Source organism: Olea europaea, chromosome 19 (assembly GCF_002742605.1).
Source record: "Olea europaea var. sylvestris chromosome 19, O_europaea_v1, whole genome shotgun sequence".
Taxonomy (NCBI): Eukaryota; Viridiplantae; Streptophyta; class Magnoliopsida; order Lamiales; family Oleaceae; genus Olea; species Olea europaea.
The window spans coordinates 8318453-8345853 of record NC_036255.1 but is presented as its reverse complement, the minus strand read 5'-3'; the positions used below and the strand labels follow the sequence as shown (position 1 = coordinate 8345853).

The window sequence follows — 27401 nt, the reverse complement described above, 5'->3', positions numbered from 1 at the left end:
AATAACAGGAAGAAGTAATGAAACCTGTTACGGGAATCAACTTCAATGTGGGTAACTGTCCCCGGGTTACTCTCTCCTAGGACGTGACAATAGGAGGATAGCTTCTGGAAACTATCCCCCGGTGTACCGTGTAGCATATGTAAAGTAGCCACCTTGCCCCTATGTGCTTTTTGGTAACTTATTTTCACACCAAACTCGCGTTCCATTTCACATGCAATAGTGGTAGGATCGTATGATTGGTATGGATTGTCCAATTTTCCCAAAATATGCTCGGCAATTACAGAAGTAGTGGCATGTCGATGTGCGTTACAACGAAAATCTACGAAACATGTGTGCACATTGTTGAATTTACGGATCATGAATATTGCAGACTGCTTCACACTCGAAGCCCATAACATCCACTTGCAATTATCGTTTGCGCATATGACAGTTAACATTTTGAGGCTTGACCTGCTGACCTTAAAGAGGAACTTCTCCTGCAAAGCAAGCACACGAATTTTCTAATACAACTCTTGCTTACTAAAGAATATATTACGTTCAACAATATCAGATGTATTTACACTTGTAATCTATTGGTATGTATCCGAACTCTGCGAATGTATTGACATTCCTTCGTGAATGTCTACAAAATTAGCACCATTTTTACCATGTAACGGGTTGCCTAACATCTCATGTAATGGTGTAGCCCCAACATATTCAATTGGACTATCAGCTACATTATTGCTTAGGGCACTAGGCTCATGACGGATGTCATCGTGTTGTACGTTATGGGAACCATCCGCTGCTCCGAACGAAGGGTCATGCAAATTTGTATTCCTCCCCATGTCAACACTCGGCAAATCAGTTTCCAAAATAGTAATGCAGAGGGCAGTTTCCATATGAACAGATTTGTACCAAATTAAGTCTTCATCTTCACGTATTTCGGCCGGTGGTAAATTGAAGTTCGGGACTCTGAACTTCAATTCAAGTTTGGTGCGCGGATTAATAACACCAAGTTTGTCATTCAACAGTAACAGAAGTTCGCCTAGGGTAATACTTCTCGGCACTAAAATGGAAGTAGTTTTGTCCTCTGTCCACTTCCATTCGTCATCCACGTGAATGAACTTTCCTCCATATGACACAATGAATCTAAAATGATTGTCCATACCTGAAATATTGGGATTAGAATAATCAGAATTCTGTACAATCAATATGTCGATATGTAATAGCATGGAAGTGGCACTTTCGAATATTTAAACTCATATAAAAAATTAAGGTGAAATAAAGGGCGTCAACGTCGATTTCGACTGTTCAAATGTCTAACCTGACAGTTTATAAATGTTGAGTTCAACAGTTAAACTGTCGAAACTGTCCAGAAGCTTTAGATGTGTTTGGTACCTTGTTCGAAACATTAATGGTTATAATAAATTCTCAACTACAACAACTACATCATCACAACATCTGTCCAGAAATAAATAACTGGATGCTTTATTAAATATGGAATGTCATTCTTAACATTTCCCCAAATCTTTTTGAAATTTATTTTTGGTATCTTCTCCCTTCAAAATTTTTTCACAAATCAAGAGCATCATGATTAATAAGAGTTTCAAAATCATTCTTCACTTTGATGATCATGTTGTTTTTAATATTTAAAAAACAGAAACCTAGTCGATAAAAATATAAACAATTCGTAATAACTAACCTCTTCAAATGGTTGATGAATGTAATAGTTGTGTTTTCTTGATCAAGGAATGAAGAAGAAGGATGAAGTGAGGGTTTGGTTGAAGAAGAGATTTGGTTGATGTTAAAATAGGGTTTTGTACTTTTTCTAGGGGAAATGAAGGGTAAGTTGGACATTTCTAGTTGAAAAAGTGTCATTTTTGATAAAATTATGTGCACATGCAAATATTTGGTGCATTTAAAAAAAAGTGAAATTTTTGATAATTCCCCTTTTAACATTCTGAATTCTTCTCGTCGGATAAACTGATTATTTTATTTTTCTGGCCAAATAAAGGAGAAATCTATATGATCGACCACCCATTTGAGAACCATAGTTTAAAACATTAATGTAAATTTCCTTAATGCTTCAAGTGTTATGTTGTGCTCGTGTATGATTATAAATGCATTAACTCTTATGCTGTGCGCTGTAAAACATTGATGAAGGCTTAATTTAAACTTACTGATTCTAATTCAATTGGATATGTTGACACAGTAAACTGTGTCGAAATTTGATGAATAATATCACTTTTCCTGACAGAAACGAGCCATTGAGTTGGAACTCATGGACTAAAGCCCTTGAGCCAACCAGTTTTATAGTCAAATTCTATCGTTAAAGTTGTCAAACTGGAACTTTTATTATTCAGGTGGAAATTGATTTATTCATTTACAGGATATTTGTTTAGATTTGTTTCATAGATTTTGTCCTTGCTTAGAATAGTAAGTTAGAGTTTCTTATTTTTTTTCTTTAAGAGCTAGAATTAGGGTCATTATAACTCGGTTGTTTATTAAAGTAAATATAAATTGAGAGTTTCTCAATTCTTTCAAATTATTAGGTATTCTTAGTGAACCAATGAATATTTGATAGCCAAATCCACGGTATTCAATTGAGACTAATTGAGTCAACAAGCGTACGGAGTGTTGATCTTCTGCAATATTTTTGTTGCACTAGGTTCACAATAGTCTACCATAATATGCTGATTCTTTTTCAAAGGTTGAACCCCAACCTTAAGAGTCCCCCACCACCCCTGTCCTAGAGCATCGTGAGGGAGGTAAATCGCAGGTTATGCCTCCAAGGGTACAAGGTGGAAGGCTGCTTGTACACTTGCACTTACCCAAGAGTCAAATTCATATTTCAGAATTCGAACCCTTGACGCGACAGCCTCAAGCAAAGCTGGATTTCTCCACCCTCCCCTTTTACCACTTGGAGATGTGCCCTGGGGGCATGCTGATTCTTTTTCATTTGTACAACAGGTTTTCAAGTCTGTCATTCGTTGGGTGGAGGAACTGGTTCTGGTATGGGCACCCTTCTCATTTCCAAGATTAGGGAGGAGTATCCAGACCGCATGATGTTGACATTCTCAATCTTTCCTTCACCGAAGGTATCCGACACTGTTGTCAAGCCATACAATGCTACCCTGTCTGTTCATCAACTTGTTGAGAATGCAGATGAGTGTATGGTTTTGGATAATGAGGCTCTTTATGATATTTGCTTCCGTACTTCAAGCTTTCGACTACTACTCGTAAGTCCAGTTCTCTGTTTTGTTTTTTGCTTTATCCTTTCTCATTGAAACTCAAGTATGGGCTGGATAATTAATCATATAGTGTAGATTTCATTGATCAGATGTATCAAATAAAAGATTAATTTTTTGGATCTTGTGTTTCAGTTGGCGATCTCAACCACCTGATTTCTGCTACCATGAGTGGTGTCACCTGCTGTCTGCAGTTCCCTGGACAGCTCAACTCCAGAAACTTGCAGTTAACCTTATTCCATTCCCACGGTTACACTTCTTCATGGTTGGGTTTGCGCCCTTAACTGCCAGAGGCTCCCAGCAGTACCAGGCCCTTACGGCCTGACCCAACAGATGTGGAATGCCAAGAACATAATGTGCGCTGTTGACCCACGTCATGGTTGCTACTTAGCTGCTTCAGCCATGTTTCGCTGTAAGATGAGCACCAAAGAGGTCGATGAACAGATGATTAACATCCAGAACAAGAATTCATCTTACTTTGTCGAGTGGATTCCGAACAATGTAAAGTCTAGTGCGTGTGATATCCCACCAAAGGGTCTAAAAATGGCATCTATTTTGTTAAATTTAATTGTAATCATGTTAAAAACAAGAATCACAGAATAATAAATTGATAAATCGAATTCATACCTGCGAAAGCCATCGTTGATATGAATAATAGTTATAATAGCGGCCAAAATCTTCTCTTCCTTGCTCCTTACAAAGTATTAGCTATCATTTGGACAAGCTAAAATAAAATAATAATGGAGAGGAGAGAGGACCTAGCCTTTATATAGGAAATAATTGAGCCGTCACATTACTACTAGAATTCTAATTAGGTTTATTTCCGGCCCACATACTTAAAATTATCACATCATATTAATTACAACTCATAAGGTGTAAAAGGCCCAATTGATCACTTAATAAATTTGGCTCAAATATAAATATCATTATAAGTCATACATCTAACCCATAAAATTTGCAATCGAATGTAAAGCCCACAAATGGAATTATTCCAACACTCTCCCACTTGGGCAAACATTTGATTGCTATAACAAAGTTTTAACACCCGGGTTAGACTACATAAGTGGCCACAAAAGTATAGCTCCAATGATGACACCTTACATAACATGATCCAGTTTAATAAGAATATTAACACCGAACATGAAAGTCATTACACCAATTAAACGATGTAAGACCATTCCACAGCTACAAATGTCAACATCGTTATCGACATGAATCCCCATCCTCCAACCAATATGGTAGTATGTGGTATGAACTTAGCACCAAATGTGATAAAAAAATGTGCTAATTCAAATCGGTTCTCATAATGCTTTGGATCAAAATGAAGCCACTTGTCTCTAAAAGAGACTCATCTTATGTTTTTATATGTCATATATCGAGATCACAAAAATATTATAATAAAAAGACATAAGTCAAATGCATGCTCAAAATAGTTCATGGATAGGAAAAAAATATTTTATTATCAGAAGGGGCTGCACCCGAAAAACATATGGGCTGCCTACGTACCCTATAGAGGGATCAAACCCAAAACGTAGTTCTTTACATAAATAACTCCCACTAACCAAAAACATCAAATGTTTCCATAATACTCATGTAAGTAACAAGTGTCTTAAAGACTTTTGGAGTGAACCCCTTAATCAAAGGGTTTGCAATCATTGCGTCTGTATTGATATGCTCTATTTTTGTCTGTCCTTCCTTGACTCTGTCTATAACCACCAAATATTTGATGTCAATATACTTTGACCCACTAGAACTTTTATTATTTTTTGAAAAGAATACTGCTCACTGTTATCATAGTAGATAGTGATCAATCTTGAGATGGAATCAACAACTTTCAAGCTAGAGATGAAATTTCTTAACCAAACGGCTTGGACTGTAGCCCCATAACATGCCACAAATTCAGCTTTCATAGTAGAAGATGCCACTAGAGTCTGTTTAGCACTTTTCCAAGAAATAGCATCACCAGCTAATATAAAAATATAACTTGAGGTTGATTTCAAATTATCTTGACATCCATGAAAATCAGAATCTAAATATCCTACCACCTCAAGATGATTTGTACGCTAGAATATAAGCATATAACCTTCAGTTTTCTTCAAATATCTCATAACTTTCTTAGCTACTTTCCAATGCTTTTGTCCTGGATTAGACTGAAATCTGCTAAGGACACTAACTGCATAGGCTATATACGGCCTAGTGCAAACTTGAGCATATATTAAGCTCCCCACATCACTAGCATATGGAATCATCTTCATAGACTCCCTTTCTAGCTCATTCCTTGAACATTGAGTTCTGTTAAAGCTTATCTCCTTTTACGATAGTACATCACTAGGTGCACAGTTCTCCATATTAAACATTTTTAGAACACGTCGTATATAAGCTTTCTAAGAGAGTCCCAATAAGCCACGATTTCTATCACGATGTATTTTAATGCCAAGTACATAAGAAACTTCTCCAAGATCTTCCATCTCAAAATTAGCAAACAACATTTTCTGTGTCTCGTGAAGCAACCCTAAGTTACTGCTAGTAAGCAGAATGTCATCAATATACAGTACAAGAAAAATAAAATTTCTCCCACTGATTTTGAGATAAATACATTGATCAGTAGTATTTTCAACAAAACCAAAAGATGTCACAACCTCATCAAATTACAAATACCATTGTCGAAATGCTTGCTTAAGTCCATATAATGATTTGTTTAACTTACATACCAAGTTCTCTTTTCCTTTCACAACAAAACCTTCAGGTTATTTCATATAAACCATTTCAGAAAGATCTCCATTCAAAAATACTGTCTTAACATCCATTTGATGAAACTTCAAATCGTAGTGTGTCACAAGAGCCATGATAATTCGAAAAGAATCTTTCGACGAAACAGAGGAGAAGGTTTCAACATAATCAATGCTCTCTCATTGAGTGAAACCTTTTGCAACCAATCTTACTTTCTTTCGTTCAACATTTCCTTTTGAATCGAATTTACTTTTAAAAATCCACTTGTTATCCACAACCTTAGCATCTGGAGGAAGTTCAATAAGATCCCAAACTTTATTCATTTCTATGGAATTCATTTCATCTTCCATGACAGCTATCCATTTATCTGCCTCAGAACTTGACAATGCTTGGTTATAAGTTACAAGATCAACAATATATCCAATATTAAAATCGCTCTCCAATAAATATGTAATATAATCACTGGGCAATGCAGATCTTCTTTCCCTTTGTGATCTCCTAACTTGTGGCTTAGAAACTGATTCAATTGTTGTTTGAGGAATTGGAGGTTCCTCGGTTCTTCATTAACAACTTCGATTGTTGAGAACCAACTCTTTCTTGTATAACAGGAATTGGAACAATAACTTGATTAGGTTTAACAAAAATTTCTCTCAACGTTGAACTCTCACCATCTCCAAAATCGTTCTCCAGAAACTTAGCAGTAATGGACTCTACAATTTTAGTGCCACGATTTGGACAGTAAAATTTGTTTCCTTTTGATTTGTCCGGATACCCAATAAAGTAGCCAGGAGTTGATTTAGGGTCTAATTTCTTTTCAAATGGATTATAAATTCTAACCTCAACTGGACATCTCCAAACTTTAAAGTGAGCTAAACTTGGTTTACATCCTGTCCATAATTCAAAAGGTGTCTTTGCAACAGTTTTACTTAGAACTTCGTTCAAAATATACATAGCAGTTCTCAAAGCCTCACCCCACAAATATTCAGGCAAATTTGTTCTACTCATCATACTTCTAACCATATCTTTTAGGGTTCGATTATGTCTTTCAGAAATACCATTCTGCTCAAGTGTCCCTGGCATGGTGTATTGGGGCACTATTCCACACTCTTGTAAAAACTTCGCAAAATCACCCATATTTTGACCAGACTTGTCATATTTCCCATAGTACTCACCACCACGGTCAGACCTTACAACTTTGATATTTTTTCCACATTGTTTCTCTATTTCCAGTTTGAAAACCTTGAATTTCTCAAGTGGGTGTGATTTATCATTAATCAAGTAAACATATCCATATCGTGAGAAATCATCAATGAAAGTTATGAAATATTTATTCCCACATAGGCCTGGGCAAAAAAACCGCCAAACTACCCAAACCACCAAACCAAACCGATTCGGTTCGGTTTGGTTCGGTTTAGAGTAGTCAAATGGTTTGGTTTGATTTTTTGTAGACAAAACCACGGTGGTTTGGTTTAGTTCATGGTTTGAATATCAAAACCGATGATTAACCGCCCAACCCGTTACATATTGAAACATTTAAAGAAAAAAAAAAGAAAGAAAGAGGACTCATAGACGAAGTAGGACTGTAGGAGTCAAAATAAATATGATAACCCACTAACTCTAAATCTCTCCAAGTCTCCAATCGAGCCTCAATTTCTCATTCCTTTCCAGACTCCAATCTCTCCCGTTGCAATTCAAAAATTATCTTACAAGTTACTTTCATATTCTATCTCTGAGTCTCGACACCACAATTTGACTATTGCTCTGCCAGAAATTGCTGCAGCCTCTAAGCCTCTATGAATCGTAGCTTTCCATCCTCTAGTGCCTAAATCTTATATTAATTATCTATGGAAATATAGTGTCACTTTGTAATTCATGATTTGTAATTTGTAGTTTGCTAAACTTTTGTAATTTGTAACTTTTATTCTTTGAATTGAATCTAATATGTTAAACCTTTGTAATTTTTGTTCCTGTCTTCCTCTTTCTTGAATTGTGGTCGTTTTGAATCCGAATTATTGATCTCTTTTTCATTGTTTGCTGTCCATTTTTTATAAGTTACCATGCAATATTATTTAAAAGTCCAAACCGAGAAACCAAACCAAATCAAACCGAACCGAAGTGGTTTGGGTTGGTTTGGTTTGAGAGTTAGAGTGGGTTGGTTTTGGTTTTAATTTTGCTCAAACCGACTACTTTGGTTTGGTTTTGGGTTGAGGTCGAAACCAACCCAAACCAAACCACGCCCAGGCCTATTCCCACATATAGTGGCAGGTAAAGGTCCACTGATATCAGTGTGTATTAAGTCCAAAATTACATTACTCCTAGTCGAACCCTTTCTCGTAGACTTAGTTAACTTTCCTCTTATACAATCCACACAGGTGTCAAAATCAGAAAAGTCTAAGAAGGGAAGTATCTCAACTTTTACTAATCTTCCCATTCTATCCTTAGAAATATGACACAAACGCTTATGCCACAACATAAAGGATGATTCCCGAATTAAAGCCCTTTTTCTTTGATACATTGGTAACACAGGAGACATCACCAAGAGCAGCCAAAGACAATTTATATAAACCATCACATAAATTGACATTTCCAATCAAACGAGAATCATTAAATAAATCAACCATTCTATTACCAAAATTAAATGTAAAACCACAAGCATCAAGTTTCGATATAGTAATTAAATTTCGTCTCATTTGCGGTACATAAACTGTATTTTTCAAAACAAGATAAAAACCAGACTCTAAAGTCAACTTCACTACTCCTATAAACTCAACATTCACTTAAACTCCATTTGTAACGCTCAAGCTTACTTCATTCTCACTTGGCCTCAGTTTGCTTGTAAATCCCTGCAAGGAATTCGCAATATAAATACTAGCTTCTTAATCTAACCATCAAGAATTCAAAGACACGTCTACTAAAGAAGACTCAAAACAAACTATGGCCAAGGGAATACTTGGAGAACTCTTCTTCTTTTCCAACCAAGTTTTGAACTTAAAACAGTCTTTCTGCCAGTGACCCTTCTTTTTACAGAACTTGCATTGATCATTTTTCTTTTTAATTCCTTTGAGACCACTAAAATTTTTATTCTGCTGACTTCGGTCGGACTTATTACCCTTAGGAAACTTAGGTTTATGGTTATGAGAAGGCCCCTTGTTCTGTGATGGCTGAAAAGCTAATTGTACATTTTCAACAGTTTAACGACACATCCTATACTCTTCTTGGGCACACATTGTTATGAGGTCATTCAAATTCCATTTATCCTGTTGAGCATTGTAAGCAACCTTAAGCTGATTAAACTTGCTAGGAAGGCTATTCAAAACATAATAGACTAGGAAAGGTTCCGCAATGGGAATGTCAAGAGCCTTTAGCTTAGATGATATATTTATCATTTTCATGACATGCTCCCTAATACCACTTGTACCATCGTATTTCATGCTCATCAATTTATCCATCAAATCCCCAGTTTCAGATTTATCAAACTCAATAAATTTTTCTTATATGGCATCCATAAATTTTTTGGCATTTTGATTATCGGGGATGACACCTAGAATAAAATCGAATATCAATCACTTAATGATTTTCAAACAAAGTTTGTTAGCCATTTCCCACTTTTCATATTGTTAGCCATTTCCCACTTTTCATACTCGGCTATATATTCAACGGTACTCTTATCTGTGGGTTTCTCAAGCTTTTACTCCATTGCAAAATTCAAGCCCAAAAGACCAAGTGTTATTTCTACGTCTCGTTTTCATCTCACATAGTTATTCCCAATCAAGGTTTCAATAGCAGAAAATTGATTCGAAAGAGATGAGAAATTATAAACTGTGGAAACATAAAATATCACTCTTAATATCATCCAAACGTAATGCATGCAATCAAATGGATGATGTAATATCCAACTAATTAATATGGGCTATTAATTAGATAATTCGTAATTTAAATCAAAACCATATGAATTTTATTACAGTAAGAACCTAAATGCATCATTATAAAGTCACATTTGAGCCTACAATATAATATGTTATAAGGTACTCTTAAACACATCATATAACTAGTTAACAAAATCACATTGGTTTTCGAAATACCAACACCTTTGGGCAGAAGCAAATTTCTAAACCAAGGTAAACTTGTTAACTGCCTTATGTCATTTTCCAAAACATCACATATAATAACACTTTTGGGCAAGATATTATATGCAATAAATTAAAATTGTTGCGCAAAAATATGCACATATTTTTATTGTAGAGAAAACCGAATAAATAATAATGAGTGTGCCACTTTGACAACTACCACCCATTTTTATTTCAAAATATTTATCTCTCAATGGGAAAATAAGAATCGTCTTAAAGCCTATGGAAAATTCAATCACAGAATAATACTTATGCAATAAATCATAATTTTTAATCGTTGAAAGGTAAAAATTCATATGTGATTGAGAGACGAAACTGGCAACAAAATTTCAAAAATAAGATTTAAACGGATAAATAATAGCAATATTTAAATACATAAACATTTTAATGGAAAAATATAAAAGAAGTCAATTTATTTATTTTAATCAGGTCAATTAGCAAATAAAATTTCAATTGGGTCAAAATCAAAATTTTAGGGTCAAACCGTTTTAAAAGTTCAAATTTAATACCTTTGGAAATTACATTTTTGACCCTGAATTGAAATTAAAAATAGGCCCTTCAATATTTAGAAATTGTATGGCAGGTCCTTATTTTAAGTAATTGCAATATGACCCCAATTGTTAATTGCAAACAGGGGCTTGTAATTCTCTTATTTACAATTGACCCCCCCCAATTGTTAATTGCAAACAGGGGCTTGTAATTCTCTTATTTACAATTGAAACCCCCGCCTCCACTACAATCGTTTTTCAGAAAACCCTAAGAAAGAAACCCTCTCTTTTCGTCTTGGCTGCTGGCATCGGGAGGTGACGATGAAAAATGGCAATCTGTAAAGTGTTAACTCTGGAAGAATGGATTTTATTTTCACAGGTGAAGAATCCATCCTGCAAAAGGCGTGGAAAACTTATCTAGGAGTTTGTAAATTCACTTATCAAACCTCAAATAAAAATAAGGGTATAAATTTCAATTGCCTCCACAGGCATAAGCAGGTTGAATTTAAAGTTTAAGCAACCTACTGCGTGAAAAACCAAAGAAAAAACATAGGTTCTTTGTGAGTGCTTCAAAACACGCCTGTGTAGCTGGAATTCACTTTTCAATTGATTGTTTTTAGGAGAAATGGTTTACTTTCATCATAAGAAACTGTTCTTGATAGACCTTGTATTACAGATTTAATTTCAAGACAATCGCGGATTTTGCTTGTAAAAATTGAAAGCTGGTAAGGACAACAATTTGTTGCTGTTGTCATGTTTCGGCTCTAAAATCAAACCAAAAAGAAAAATAGGGAAAAAAAAAAAACTATGGAGGATTCTTATCTTAGCACGTATGCTCTGATAACAATTGTTTAAATTTAATTGTAATCATGCTAAGAACAAGAATCATAGAATAATAAATTGATAAATCGAATTCATACTCGCGGAGGCTATCGTTGATATGAATAATAGTTATAATAACGGTCAAGATCTTCTCCTCCTTGCTCCTTACAAAGTATTAGTTATCAATAAGACAAGCTAAAATAAAATAATAATGGAGAGGAGAGGGGACCTAGGCTTTATATAAAAAATAATTGAGTCATTCCATTACGACTAGAATTCTGATTAGGGTTTATTTTCGACCCACATACTTAAAATTACTACATCATATTACTTACAACCCGTAAGGTGTAAAAGGCCCAATTGATCACTTAATAAATTTGGCTCAAATACAAATATCATTATGAACCATACATCTAACCCGTAAAATTTGCAATCAAATGTGAAGCCCACAAATGAAATTATTCCAACAGTGCGCTGCTGACCCACATCATGGTTGCTACTTAACTGCTTCAGCCATGTTCCGCGGTAAGATGAGCACCAAAGAGGTCGATGAACAGATGATTAACATCCAGAACAAGAATTCATCCTACTTTGTCGAGTGGATTCCGAACAATGTAAAGTCTAGTGCGTGTGATATCCCACCAAAGGGTCTAAAAATGGCATCTACATTCATTGGAAACTCGACCTCAATTCAGGAGATGTTCAGGCGTGTTAGTGAGCAATCCACTGCGATGTTCAGGCATAAAGCTTTCTTACACTGGTACACCGGTGAGGGAATGGACGAAATGGAATTCACCGAGGCAGAGAGTAACATGAATGATCTTGTGGCCGAGTACCAACAATACCAGGACGCTACTGCTGACAATGAAGAATACGTGGAAGATGAAGAAGAAGAGGATGTTGCATCTTAAGTTGTCTTGAATAGCTTCCGTCAGTTATCCAAACCTCTTGGTCAGTGGGTGATTGGTGTATTTGTCATCAACGGTTAATATGTACGATACGATTTGGGGTTCATTGTATTTGAGATTGGCTTGTAAAACTGTATTTTGTCATTCGTGTCAATGATGATATGTAGATGTTAGTGTTGGATTTTTATTTTTGTCAAATTCTAATGAGTTGTACTTTGCTACTTTGAATAGAGCATGTTTGGCTGTGCTTAAAAACACTTTTTGGTTATTTTTTCGGGTGGTTAGTTGATGCATTCTGCCATAATAAGCAGCTAAAAACTTATAAAGAAAGGAGCTACAAAATTATAAGCGTCACAAGTGTAGACATCCACAAAATATCGAGACGAATTTCGACTAACTAATGCATAAAAAGGAGAGGGACAATGAGTAGGCATAATTAGCTTCAAATGGGCTAAATATGTTCAATGGCTGTAGCAAAATGGTTTTCAGTTTTGACAGGTAAATCAAAGACAAATTCCAAAGCGTCACAACTGTAAAATCTCCAGATTTCAACACCAATCTACCATCAAATTGCAATTCCAAATAAATTACTGCTCATCCTTGCCAGAGTAGTAATGCCGGAAAACACAAGAGAAGTCCTTTGTTCCATAACCCGCATCATTGAGCTCTGTGAATCTGAACAGAAGTTCAGTTCATTTCAATGAACTTGAGGAATTAATGTGGTTGTGATAATAAATAACCATCTCAAGTTTGATTATATAACCTCATGTATTTAAGCATAATGTTTTCCGAAGTAAATATAAATGGACAAGGACTTACATCTCTTCTGCTACTGATGTTAAAGGAAATTTGAGACCGACTTCTTTGGCTGATGCTGCCGCAAGGTTTAGATCTTTAGCCTAAATACAAAGAGGAGAACACATGTTAATGATGATAAGACTGTAACTAAGCACTAGTTGTTTAAACGAATTACGCTAAAACAGATAGAAAAGTTGTTTAAACCTAGATAATTAATTTGTGAGACGAGAGTAAGAGACGGTGAGAGAACCAAATTTAACATAGCAATTACTTTTTAGAGCATCGGAAATTAATCTACAAAAATTTAAAATCCTTGACCTCAATATCCCAACAGATTAAGCTCCTCTTTATATACAATGGAGGGAAAAGATTAATTTGGATGAACCTTGAACCATGCTAAGGTAATGAATGATGAAGATGGAGTAAGCTGTGACTCAATGGACCTATAATCACTTGAAATTAGAAAATGTCAAATATTTTCTTAGCTACGTTGCATTGATGTAGCTTACGAGTGGATAGAAGAACCACGTACCATTAGCTTGGAAGCAAACCCCCCATCATAATTCCTTGAAGCTGGCACTCCATCCATCACTCCAGGCACTGGATTATAAGAATCGCTGTCAATTAACAAACGTTATATTGAAGTTAGTACTGGTAAACCTTGCAGACCTTGCAGAATACCCGTCAAATTTCTGCTGAAACAGTTCATGCGCCAACCAGAACATTTTAGTTCACATTACTTTGTGTGTGGCAGATCTGACAGTAAAATTTGTTGGGATAAAGAAAATGCAATGCCAAACAAAGATGTAGATAACAATCTGTATGATATTTAAGTACAAAACAAATGAATTTTTTCTAGCCCTTGAGAAGAGGTTTGTCATATTCAAGCAGCAAATGCTAATTGGAGATATCGAAACATCTCCTATTTTTCCTTGCCAGAGGTGTCAATTCATGTATATTCGACAGTAGCCAGTCAATTTATTCAAATCACTTATGTACGTTGTAATCAACCATTGACATCATTTTCAGTTCCAGAACTTTGGAGGCTTTCAAAATGGCTACAGCGTAAGTACAAAATCAAAGTAGCATCATTTACTAGATAATATGAATCATAATAAATGTCTGGGTGGATTTTAGAACAAAGCAAGCATCATTTAAACATTAAGCCCAGTAAGATACTAAATCACGAGGTACCTACTCCAACAGCGAGCACTTGAAGAGTTAAATATCTTTGTTAAAGTACTTGCAGCAATTCCCAAAGACTGACCAAGTGCATAGGCTTCCGACACCCCAAGCATACTGACAGCCATCGCTAAATTGTTGCAAATCTTTGCTGTCTAAATTCAAAAAAAAAAACACACACACACACACCAAAAAAAACAAAAAAGACAATTTAAGAATTACTAGCCAACAGTATCTAGCAACTAAGTCTTAAAAATTGATTCCACATAACGGCAGAAGAAGTTTTGTTTTCTGCTAGAAAAATATATTAAATGCTCTGAAGTGGATTTAAAGGTAGTAAAGGTGGCCGAAATATATGGTGGAAGTAAATCACTTATAAATTATGTGCCTATTTATCAGTTGTGAAAAGCTAATGCCTTTGCTCTTAGTAAGTAAGACTAGGTAACAGCGACATATAAGATAAAGACGTTACGGATAGGTGACTAAAGGTATTTACTTATGTTTTATCAAGACTTACGTTTCCACCTACCTGTGTTAGCTATGTCATGTTACTTCCATGGTTGCAATGTTCTTGAATTCAGATATCCAGTGCATCGCAGCTTATCAAACTAATGAGGATTTTGATAGCTAAAGGACAACTGTGGGGTGCTACTTCTCATTATTTATGTAGAATGAAGTTTCAGGGCTATATCAGAATTGTGCAGTAAAACCCACAAGAATACATGTCTATAACTAGCAAGAACATACCGAACCAGTTCCTGCTCCTCCACAATAAATGGTGTTTTTGCCCATTGAGAGGAACAAAGGTTTTGCAGCTGCATAAGCTTTCTCCAAGCCACCAACCTGAATAACATACAATATATTGTTTTAATTCAAAGCCCCAAAAAATCAAACCTTTGCAGCTAGAAACTACTTTCATCTTGTACTTATGCCTTTATATGAACTAATCAGTGGTGAATTATCAATCAGGACCTCTGTAGCATCCTAATCACATGATATTTTGAAGGCACAAACCCACAGCAATTGCTGCACTGAAAACTTTAAGATGTCCGAAAAACATCCAAAGAGAAAAGTTATAAACAAAAAGTAAGAGAAACTTTACACTTAAAAGCCCTAATAAAACTTCACTCGTTTTAAAGCACAAGACGGTAATAGTAAGTCAATATATATGCAGCAAACTAGGAAATGCATAGCTCTTCACCTCCATGTACTGCAATAGCATCAATGTAGTTCCAATACTGGAATCACAATTACATCACAAGCACTTCAAATGCACTACAATCATACCATGAAAGTAAGCGATCCAGTCTCTGCAGCAAGAACACCTCCAGATACAGGAGCATCCAACATGGAAGGAGTCTCCCAGTCATCTATAGAAAATGTAACCAGCTCATTGATAACTATCTTGAAGTTGTCCAACATACAACACGGCAGTAACTAGTTCACATTTTTTATTACCTTTATGTTACATAAGCATTGCCTAACTACTATAAAACATGGTCCATAAATTATACTGACCAGAGTAGAAAAAAGTAACTTTATAGAAAGCAAATATGGGCACATAAGCTTACGGATGTGCGGAACATTGGCTGCCTTCATACCAATATATTTTATCTGAGATCGATGAGTTGTCTCAATACATTTGAAAGAATTTTGCAATACAAGGAAGATGATTGGGTGGGATAATGTGATATAAAGGTTAAAATTTATTTGCATTTTCAAGTAGTTGAACAATAATATGCAACGCTAATATTAACAGCCATCATTGTTGGTTGTCAAATAAGTTGTCTCATGAACTAATGATGCAGAGATGATCGACCGGTTCAAAGATGCTTCCACATAAGCAGTCTGCAGGAATTATAAGGCCAGGGAACCACAAAATGAATTGAGTGACCATTTTGTTACCTGAACAACTTTGTTTATTACAAAATTAGCAAAACAATATCCCTAGAGACAATGAGAACCCAGAGAGCCGCTCTAAAGGCATCATCATTTAAAACCAGATAGATAATCCTACAATTCAAAAATGTTAACCCATTGCATAAAGAAGCCAAATTAGAAACAATTAGTGATGAAATGGCCAGTGGAAACAAAGTGAAGTAGCCGCAATCAAAACATGATACTTCTTATTTTCCTTGACATCACACCTTCTTTTCCCTTTAACATACAATCAGAAATGGCCACGGAAATCTTTCTTGATGTTTGAGGGTCAATGGTAGAGGAATCAATAAACAACCATGGTCTAAGTCCATCTCCACCATGAAGCAAACCATTCGGTCCAGTGTAAACATCAAGTACCTACATTTAATTCATAATGGAATAAGCAAGAAAAATGTTGAATAGCTGGAAAACTATTTAAAAATCTAGTTCTTCATCCCTCCAAAAAGAATTTAAGTCAACTCATATAGGAATAGGATTTTTAATCAATCACAGAGTTTTATTGATGCCTTCTCTTTATCTCATGAACAGAACTTCTCTTTATTACTTCTCAAAAGCGAGGTCTATAAAATCAGAAAAATAATTCCCATAATAAGTTTGGTACAATTTTATGAATTAAAGTTGATGACAAATATTGTGATAACTAGAACAAATGTATCTAAAACTCACATGGGATGATGACGGCAACATTGTTATTACAACATCACTTGCTTTGGCAACTTCAACAGGTGACTCTTTCGTGAGAATTCCTTTCTCAGAGAACATCGTCATGACATCATGGTTGCTGTAAAAAGACCCAGCAGATTGTGTCACTCTACTATTATATTCTTCAGATAAACCATCATAATATGTTGCAACAATTTGATAAGCACATCTGTGGTATATGAATTCCTTGATGAATTTAATTAATTCTTGAGAAAAGATACAATTCATCCTCACTCATTCAGTCTATTTTATGCTCCCCCTTTGAAAATTCTATTTCCTTTAATTCACAGAAAATATTATAAATAAATTTTTAATATAATTTTACAAATAATCCATTAAAACAGTTCACTATAAAGTATTAACTATTTAGACTTGGGGTTCCACCTTAAAAGGTCAACCTTGTTATTATGATTAGTAGCCCATTCGTCTATATTCAGTGATTTGCGGACGTGGGATTTATCGCTCTAACATTAAGAAAACCAACTCAAAGGAAATGAAAATTGTTTGCAGAAATTACATATCATGGACAGCGATATTGTATCCCGCCTTGATCAAGTTATTACACATCCGTGATCCCATGTTTCCCAGTCCAATGAATCCAATCCTCTGTAATAGTCAACACGTCAAAAAATATTAACAAAAATTTCACTATGAATTGGTATGAGTACAAAACCACCCACATAATTTACCCAAAACCCAACCCAAAATTAACAGCGTGTACAAAACCTTCACAATAGAACCAAAATACAAGAAACAGAGTAGTAGTTCAATCAGAGCTCAATTGAAAGTCTCATTGGTAACCCCCAAAGTTCCAAGAAAATCAGCTATTAAAGCCATTTTAAAACAAAAAAACTTACTTCGAACTGAGATGGGAAATTGGATGAAGACAACCTGCGAGTCCAAGAAAAGTTGGAGAGAAAAGAATAAGTGATTTTGGAATTATTCTTGTACAGTGACAGCAGGGCGCTTAGTCTTTGGCCGTAAGACGCCATCGTCGTTAAAGTTGAGCTTTTTTGCCAGTATTTTGCTTATGCCACAGCTTCGTTGATTCCAATGTTCCTTTCTTTCTAACCTTGAGAACATGAAAGTAACCATTTGTTTATAGTTTTAACTTATATTTAACTATATCAGTTCAGCTATGTGCACTGGAAAGTGCTGTCAGGATTTCTAGATAACACCCTAGACAGTTTTCTATTGAACGACGACAAAAAATAAAATAAAATAAAATAAATAAAAAGAAAAAATGTGACCAAACAGATGATGTGAAAAATTCTGGCAGCAATTCCCCTTGAAAAATTGCGGTTAGAGTGATGCTATGCTTACAAAGTAGGTTTATAAAAAAAGTTGAAAAAATATTTGTTGACAAAATTAAGATCATTCAATTTAAAAACAGTTTTTGAAAGCAACAAAATTCATTGACTTTGATCTTGCCAACACACCTTTGTCAACCATTTTTGTCAAACTACTTTGTACAAGTAGTTTAATTGTTGCGGTTAACTACACAGTCGGTAAAGTTACAGATATTCCTGATTTGTTAAATACAACTTACATAGAAGGATGCTATGCGTGGGTTTTGGTCAAGGGGCTGCCAACCCCCCATTGTTATAGTAAAATTCTAAATAAAAATTTGTATATTATTCGCGAAATTATTTTCTTTCGATTTAAAACCACCGCAAGTGTACGGTTCGTTAACAAGTAATAAAGTAAATTAAATGAGTCCGAATATCGTCCCACAGAGATTAATTAGTTCAAATTTTACCTACCATAGCCTTAACCGAAACTGGATTACCAAAGTGAATGTAAACCTAATTAAACCTCAATTATGCAATTTTTTTTATTAAATTGAAATTAATATGCAAAAAAATAATTTAAAACTCCAAAATGAAATCAATTGTTGAGAACGCACATTTGTTGTAATCAATAGAAATTAAACACACTAGGATCATGATTTTCCATGCAATTATCACTTTGAACTCTAGTTTCACAATATGACAACATAATTCAATTGTTGACGAATCAATGTTTCTAAATCTATCCAATACTCTCTCTCGAGATGTATTAAACCTATTTCTACATACCACCGGCCTATATTTTTATGACAAGTGCATATGTAAAAATGCATGTAGTTTTATGAACACTTAAAGATTCACGTAGGGCATAGCGGTATATTTCTATCCCCTATCGGACCCTACGATGATTTATATTATGTCGAATATATTCCAATTCTCTCGAATGCAAGAATAAATCACCCAAACTCACACAATTACGGGCCCTTAATTGCGGAAACAATAAATGCATATAAATCATTAAAAACAAAAGAAATATGTTTTAATGTCAAATTGCAAAACTAGAAAATTAAAGATCCAACTACATGGTGCATCGATCTCCTAGCATATAAAAATCTAGCCTAACATAATTAAAATAACAAAATACATCATGTTTTGAATAAAAGACATCACCGGGTTATGAAATATTGAATAAATCTTGAAGTTCTTCGTGCCAATCTTTGTTCTTGCGCTCAAATCCTCTCCAAGAAGTGTTTTTCGGCCTCCAATTGCGTTCTGGTCGTCTCTGAAATGTTTTTGATATTTATATCCCGTCAATATTAGATTACCAAAGGAGTTTTAATCGTATAAAGAAAGAAAATTTCATATCGGACAAATAGCCATGCGACCGCATGGTTTTAATCCGTGCAGCCGCATGGTTATTCCATATTTCCAATTGAATTCCCTGCATCCCTTCGTGCAGCCGCACGAGAGTTCTACCCTCTTCACTCTTTCCATTCTATCATTCCAAGGCATCATCAATTGGCATTTGGTTCAGCCAATTCCTTGATTTGTTCATCAGGTCAACTTTTGGATAATTGCACCTTGGTCCTTGAACTTTCACTTTGTGTCATTTTAGTCCTTTTTCCTGTCTTTTCTCATTTATTTCACCATGTTCATCTGTGTTACCTACAATTCACAAATGTAACGAAATTAAATCACAATTCAATCATTTTATTCATAATTAAGTCGTGTTTGTGACCTAAATAAGTGTGCAAAAACACACTTATCATATATGAAAGTTTTGGTCAATGAAATTTATATTTATCGATAAAAAAAAGTCCTAAATAAAAATTGGCTGAAGAAAGCCATTTATCAGCTTAATATAATTTAAATTACTATATATATTTTATAATGTATTTCTAGATGATACTTTCATTGGTTAGTTCTTGGTACAATATGAGCTTCTGCGCGAATTGAGCAACGATTTGATAGCTGGACAAGTTAGTTTGCTTATTGTTTGTGGGCGATTTAACTAATTAAAAACTCGTCAAATTGAGAGAAATATATAATTATATATAAAGTCACGCTTTTATTGAACGGAGTCAAATCAATAGGAGGCAAATCGAGCGATTTGGCGCGTTTTATTTAACTCCTCTACACTGATCCCAACATATTGAAGCAACTTCAAATTTTGTCCAGGAGCATGGCCCTCGACCTATCAATTTTAATGCAACAAAGTCCTTAAAAACAAATTTAGATATTGAAAAGTAATTTTTCACAAATTTAGATGTTGAAAAGTAATTTTTTCAATCGAAAAATTACTAGTCTTAACAGAACTCATTAACAAGAAGAAAAGCTTGTATGCATGAATACATCCTTACTTTACAGCAATAGTCAGAAGAAAGCAAAAAAGTTATCGAGTCACACTGCGTCTCGAATTTAACTAATAAAAGGGAAGTCAATGAGCTATTTGATTCCCAACTGAATCTTTGTTCACTAAAGCAAAATCGGCAAACTAAATCGACGATAGATCCTCATATATAGTCTTGATGCCTGGCCTCTCGGATACCGATCGGATGCATCGTAGAGCTATTCCAAGTACCTCCTTCATTCCCTTCTCAGATGCCGGAATTCCTATCTCGGGTGACAGTGTAGCATCAAAACAATCCGATCCACGACCATCTGCCACTCTTAACCGAACCCAATCTGTCAAATCGACTCCACCATCTTCACCAGAGACCACATCACCCGCACACTTCCCAGTAAGAAGTTCCAGCAGAATAACTCCAAAAGCATAAACATCTGATTTGAAAGAGGGGAGGGGCTTCTTTGATGCAGCTAACTCTGGTGCACGATAACCCAACACCCCAGCATCAAGAATCTGTTCAACGGTGCCTGATTGCGTCATGAGGCGGTGAAGGCAGTAATCAGCAACACGTGCATTAAGATCAGGGCCATCTAGTAGTACATTGCTTGCTTTAAGGTTTCCATGTGGGACCGCAGGGTCAAAATGGAGATAGTTCAACCCACGAGCAATGTCAACGGCTATTTTGAGCCTTTGGGGCCAGGTTAACGGTGGACCCTTTCTTCCTGGCCGATCTGCAAATATTAGTTGTTAGAAGAGCATATGAAAAGTAACCTTAATACGTCACGTAAAAATGTACAATCCGCGTATGCAAAGACAAAAATTAATTATCTTCTTCAAACATAAATCAGTGGATATTCAATATTCATCAAAAGCAACCAGAAGAGCAAAATCAAACTTGACAAAGAAGATTCCCACATACCATGGTTAACTAAGAATTAATTAAAAGCATTGGGAGGGAGAGCTGACACTGATTCTTAATGCTATACCTAAGAGTATCCAATGGTGGTTGTCAAAAGCAGAATCACCAAATCATGTAGAAGTATACTAATATCAATTTCTCTGAAAATTACCCCCCAAACACATAAAAACATTATACCTATTGTCACAGTTTTATACATTACAGTATTGAAAGTTGGATTATGCATAGAAGAAATAGTATAGAAGCATTACCCTAATATGTAAACGAATTCCAACGAGTCTAAACTGAATCAGTTTAACAGTTGATGATCCCATCATACGAGAGTATTAGTAAACAACCTCTATTCTCCCATAGCCTTTACACAGCCATATCTGAGTCTTCAACAGTATAAATGGGTATTCAATTCAATAAAAGGGCAAAGCTTCAGCAGCTTGTGGAAATAATCTAAATCAGCTTGAATTCAGATGCAACAAAAAGACATGAAGTGCCAAGAAACCCACAAATCATTGAAAGCAGCATATCATTTTCTCATAAAGCAAGCAGGTGGAGAAAAATAAAAATAGAAAAAGAAATAAACAAAAGAATGAACAAATCAGAAAAACATAAAACAGGCATAACATATTGGAAGTCAAAGCATATCTTTTATGATGTAATATCTTTTAGCAGCAAATACTTGGCAGGCCAGAAGATGCAGTGTAGTGATTTACCATACAGAAAACTTGCAAGACTTCCAGGAGATATGTACTCTGAAAGAATGAGCTTCTCGTGCTGTGTAGGTCCCCAGTAGTACCCTCTCAGTCCAACCACATTTGGATGCCTTATATTTGCAAATTTTTTGGCCTCTTTAGCAAATTCCTTTCTTGGTTTTGCAACCCCTTCCCTCAACCACTTTACAGTCAAGAACAAACCATTGTCTAGTGTTGCCCGGTAAGATGTCCCATGGCTGCTCCTTCCCAGAACTTCAGCTGGTGCTCTTGACAATTCCTCAGCTGTAAATGAGATTGTATCATCAAGAAAGTACAACTCACCAGCCAGTCGATCTGGAGATCTGACATCCAGTCTTGAAAGGTTATCAGCAGCATATGAATCTCCCGACTCCGGTGACCAAGAGAAAAGGCTGGTCTTCGATGGTGAGAAACCTGTTATTCCAGCCATTTTCTCATCAGGACTAATAATCTCTGATGATGACCCCTTTCGCCCAGTTACAAGATCCTCAGCTGAAACAACCAAACTGCCTCCACTGTCTCTTCCAGCAAAGCTAGGTTTTGTTGATGTTTGACGCTGGACATCTTTGTTAGTAACATGTGGTGATGGCCTTTTAGATGTGCGTTTACAGAGAATGAAAATAGAAAGAAGGATTAGAATGACTACAGTAATCACACAAGCAACTATTATCACCACTGTGATAATAGTTTTCTTATGTTTCCCATGGTGATTTCCAGATGGACCTTGGTTTGAGCCTGAGGGAGGATTTGGAAACTGCAGTTCAGAATTGCCAGGGTAAAATGAAGATGGTGGAAACTTTCTCAAATTTTCTGGAACCACCCCAGAAAGATCATTATATGATGCATTGAAGCTTTGGAGACTGTTAGGCAAGTTCTTTGGCAGGGGACCGGTAAAATGATTCTGGGAAATGTCTAATGAAGTTAGGGTGCTGTTCTCACCCAAGAAAGTAGGCAGAGAGCCTGAGAAATTATTTCCTCGAACGTTGAGCGTTTGAAGTCCAGTCAATGAACCAAACGCATCAGGAAAATAGCCACTCAGCTGATTATGAGAGAGATCAAGGGCACGAAGATTTGATTCATCCATGCGAGGTGAGAAATTAATATTTCCAGTAAGTCTATTATTCTGTAGGTGAAGCTCTTGAAGTGTGGATGATGTCAAAAGGGCAGTTAGAAGAGGTCCCTTCAATCGATTGAAACTGACATCAAGGACCGTAAGTTTCGGAAACAGAGTGACAACTTTTGGAAGGGAACCATTCAGGGAATTATGAGATAGATTGAGATAGTTTAAACGCAGAAATTGAGCAGTTATCTCAGGAATGTAGCCTGATAAGCGGTTTTGGCTGAGATCAAGAATTTCAATGTTACCCCATTTCAGCATTCTGGTTAAATCTCCCTCAAATTGATTTTTTGAAAGATCAATAACAATACAACTTCCTGTCAATATTGGAAGTACACCAAAAAGTACATTTGAGGAAAGATTAAGAACTTGCAATGTTGTTGATGTTATTATACTTATAGGCCCTGCAAAGTAAAGCATATCGTATGAAAGACAGAAACTAATATCATGCATACACATCTTCTGCATACAAGAAATAAAAGAAATTTCCCCACATGATAAAACGCAAAATCTTCACAACCATGAAAAGAACAATAATTTATTGTTAGATGGTTAAAGCTTAATGAAGAGCCAGATTTCAAGATAAATTTACCTGTGAGATTGTTGCCGCTCAAATCCAACTCGGTTAAAACCAGAGAGTCTCCTTTCAAAAGATTATTAGGAACGAACCCTGAAAATTTGTTGTTACTTAGTTTGAGGACCTGAAGATCATAAACAAAATTGAATCCAGGTAATTCGCCAGATAGCTGATTGTAGCTCAAGTCCAGAACCTTCAGGTACCCAAAAGCCCCAACTTCGCCATCACTACTAACAAGTGATCCCGTTAGCTGATTGTGGCTAAGATTTAAATGATTGACGGTGGCAGAAACAAAGAGTAAAATGTTCTGTTGTTCTTTAGCAGAGCTCATGAGCAAATTTCCACTGAGATCAACATGAATTGCAGTAGTGAGCTGCAAAAATTCTGGATCCAAATTCCCATCGAGCATGTTGCCATGCAAGTCAAGCACCTCAAGATGTGTCATCATCTCAAACCCTTTTGGAATTCTTTTTGTAAACCCATTAACGGATAGATTAAGATATACCAGACTCGTCAATCTCGTCAAAGATGATGGCAGTGGCCCAGAAAGTGAATTGCGGCTCATGTCCAAAGAGTGAATCGAGGCAAGCCTCGAAATTGTTTCTGGGATCGAGCCAGAGAAGTTGTTCCCAGCTAATGAAAGATTTTTTAAGCTCCTCAAGTTGCCAATTTCAGGTGGCAAGGATGAGAAGAACATATTGTCAGAAATGTCCAGATATTCTAGACTTTTGAAGTCACCAATCTTGTTTGACAATGTCCCAGTTATGGAGTTGTTCGAAATTGAGAGTTTCACTAGCATTGTAAGATTAGAGAACACACTCAAGTCTACATCCGCAGATAAACCCAAGTTGTCAAGAACAACAGCTGCCACGTTACCGCTAGTACACATAATTCCATTCCAAGATGCAGGACAGCCATTGAAGTCAATGGATTCCTCGTTCCATGAATCGACCACAAAACCTGTTGGGTCATGCTTAATTCCTTTCTTGAACTCAAGCAAGGCCAAAATATCGTGGGAAGGGAGCTGCCCGAGGGCGGAAATGAAAGAAAGGGCAACCATGACAAGCCTAAATAACCTCATATTATCCCCAAGCAATGGCTTCATGTATTGAAGGTATAACCTCAAAGCCAAGAACCAAATATATATTTATCCTTCTGATATAGAAATTGTAGCACTATGATAGTATATCAAATTACACAGCATAAATTGGCAAAAAAATGCAACCCAACTTGGCTAATATCCAAAAATCCAAACTGCAAAGATACCAAAATGATATCAAACCTCGTACAAAGCAAACAACTCAAAGAATAGCTCCTTAATGATAAAAAAGCGAAAACCCCGTTAAACAGCAGAACAACACTCGAGAAAAACAAGGGTAATCCAGAACTCCAGTTGCAGGCTCTACCAAAAGAATTACAATGTACACCCTAATCCTCACTAGAAAGAGTTTATAGCTGCTCAGACTCGGCCAAAGAAATCAACCACTTAAACAACAGCTTAAAATGGGTCATTTTCAGAGATCTGACCATAGGAAAGGTCAGCATTTTCTTACTACCATTTGACAAGAAAATAGACTAGTAAAAACCGTCCCTTTCGAAGATTCAGACGACGCAGCTCTCTTGCAAGGATGAATCTTTAAATATTCTGTAGACACTTCAATGCACAAAATCTCTGCATAGAAAATGGACTAAAGATGAAGAAAATGTATGACGCAAAAGGGGCTGGCCTTTCTAAACTTCAATAGCAAATAAATTAGATGCGAGAATATCATAAAATTCTGGCAATTAAAGCACCAAAGCCCTATTATTTCCTCAATATATGAAAGAGGCTTAAAACCGAATAAAGATAATACCTTTGTCTCTTTATGACGCTATCACTTTCTCTCCGGTCTTGCCCAAAAAGACATGCGGGAGACCCTTATTATGTTTTGATACATTCTTTTGGCCATTTTAGATTTAGCCTTTGTTTGAATCCATTTTGGAGGAAAACATGTATTTGGAATAGTAGATTGATAAAAAATGTGTAGTTAAAAATTAATGAAAAATTTTGAGTTTGCATGTATTATTATTTTATTGTAAAATGTGTGGTCGAAAATAAATTTTGAAAAAATGAATTTCTGGAAAGATTGACTTTAAAGTAAATAAAACTTTTGTTAATTATTTTAGATTATTGTTTCTTAAATGTAATTTTTCTACGAAAAAAGCTGCTGCAAAAGACAGTGAAAACCAAATAGCGGGAAATACAGTGTTATTTATCAGTAAATGACGAGCTTTACCCGCTAAAAAGCAGGAGAATCTTGTCCTTGTGGACGTCAAATGGATTCATTAAATCGAGTTTAAGATTGTCTGGGGTCCTCTGTTGGAACTGATGAATGTTAATAGTTAAAAAATGACGTGCAATAGGCCAACAGCATGGTGAGGGACTGTAATTACTGGGTCCCACTCCTGTCCTTTGACTAGGGTCTTATAGGGAAAATAGCAGTAGTGGTTCCCAACCTATGAATCTAGTGCCAAGTTAGTCCTCAATCTTTAAGAAATAGTGATTTAGTTCTTAAATTGTAAACATAGTTGCTCTATCGACCTTAAATATTTGAAATCAATTGAATCTCTGTCAAATCGTCTAGTAATCTTTGTATTCAAATTTATAAAATCAGTATCATTCTCTAAATACTTAATTTTCTCTCAAATATATTTTCAACAAGTTCCCTTAATAAAATAATTTTACACATAAATTTAAAATCACTATTACAAAATCTATTTTTCTAAAAAAGGGACTCAAACAAACCCTTAACTTGCATTGGCGTCAAAAATTTGGAACGAAGTTGATTTCATATTAAATAAGTATTTTGACATTTTTCCGTGTTTTTTGTCCATGTATGAATGTGTATCTTGTTTAGCTCTCATTTAAATTAAAAAATAAAATAAAATAAAATTCTCTAAATTTATTTTCAATCACATATTTTTTTAATATTTTTTAAAATTTATTTTCTTTTAAATTTATTTTCAACCACATATTTTTTAATAAATTAATTTTGTACGTGAATCCATAATTTTTCATACTTGTTAACTAAAAAGAAAAATCACTTTTTCACAAATTTATTTGAGAAAAAACTCTACCAAACATGGACAATTGCAATTCAATAGAGGTGGAGTAGGTGAGGGTGTAATGGGAAGGATCTGGAAATGATGCATTTTCTTGCTCAAGATCACAACGCAATAGTTGGCATAAGGGTAGATGGTCCTACACCTTGATTTCAATTAGGTACACAGCCTTTCGTTTCTGTAAAGATTGAGATTGGACGATTTAAGTCATTTTGATGGTGTTCAATCATGGATTACATGGACCCAAAAGGGTCCCACCAATTTCTCTCCTCTTGTATCATTATGGCATTTTCTTGATTTCAGTTACCTGTTTATTGCAAGGTAGTCCTTTTCAACCGTAAAGGAATATTTGGCTTTTCATGTTTTTAAATACATACCATACCCTAAAGCATCCCTCAAA

The 27401-nt window shown here is 35.5% G+C and overlaps 2 protein-coding genes and 1 pseudogene across 8 annotated transcripts; 1 reads left to right on the top strand and 2 right to left on the bottom strand.

Moving 5' to 3' along the window:
- LOC111368687 overlaps positions 1-12305 on the top strand; it is a 28925-nt pseudogene extending 16620 nt beyond the window's left edge.
- Positions 12306-12668: 363 nt separating this feature from the next.
- On the bottom strand, positions 12669-18096 carry LOC111368685 (probable 3-hydroxyisobutyrate dehydrogenase, mitochondrial). 7 transcript variants are annotated; one of them, XR_002698031.1, is made up of 11 exons: positions 17783-18096; positions 17443-17531; positions 16890-17004; positions 16406-16580; positions 15570-15652; positions 15030-15125; positions 14295-14437; positions 13633-13717; positions 13419-13543; positions 13122-13201; positions 12895-12977 (listed from the first exon to the last, which is right to left on the bottom strand). XR_002698031.1 is itself a non-coding variant. In XM_022990078.1 (10 exons), the coding sequence occupies exons 1-10, from the start codon at positions 17915-17917 to the stop codon at positions 12890-12892; spliced, it is 1089 nt and encodes a 362-aa protein (XP_022845846.1). In that variant the 5' UTR covers positions 17918-18091; the 3' UTR covers positions 12682-12889. The 7 variants fall into 7 exon arrangements, 3 of the variants coding, with proteins under 3 accessions (XP_022845846.1, XP_022845849.1, XP_022845847.1); XR_002698034.1 differs by having other exon boundaries at positions 14299-14437; XR_002698032.1 differs by having other exon boundaries at positions 12948-12977; positions 13486-13543.
- Positions 18097-20475: 2379 nt separating this feature from the next.
- LOC111368684 (probable LRR receptor-like serine/threonine-protein kinase At4g20940) lies at positions 20476-25855 on the bottom strand. Its single transcript, XM_022990077.1, has 4 exons — positions 25753-25855; positions 23915-25571; positions 22188-23726; positions 20476-21292 (listed from the first exon to the last, which is right to left on the bottom strand). Exons 2-4 carry the CDS (start codon positions 25002-25004, stop codon positions 20709-20711), a joined length of 3213 nt encoding a protein of 1070 aa, XP_022845845.1. The 5' UTR covers positions 25005-25571; positions 25753-25855; the 3' UTR covers positions 20476-20708.
- Between the last annotated feature and the right edge of the window lie 1546 nt (positions 25856-27401).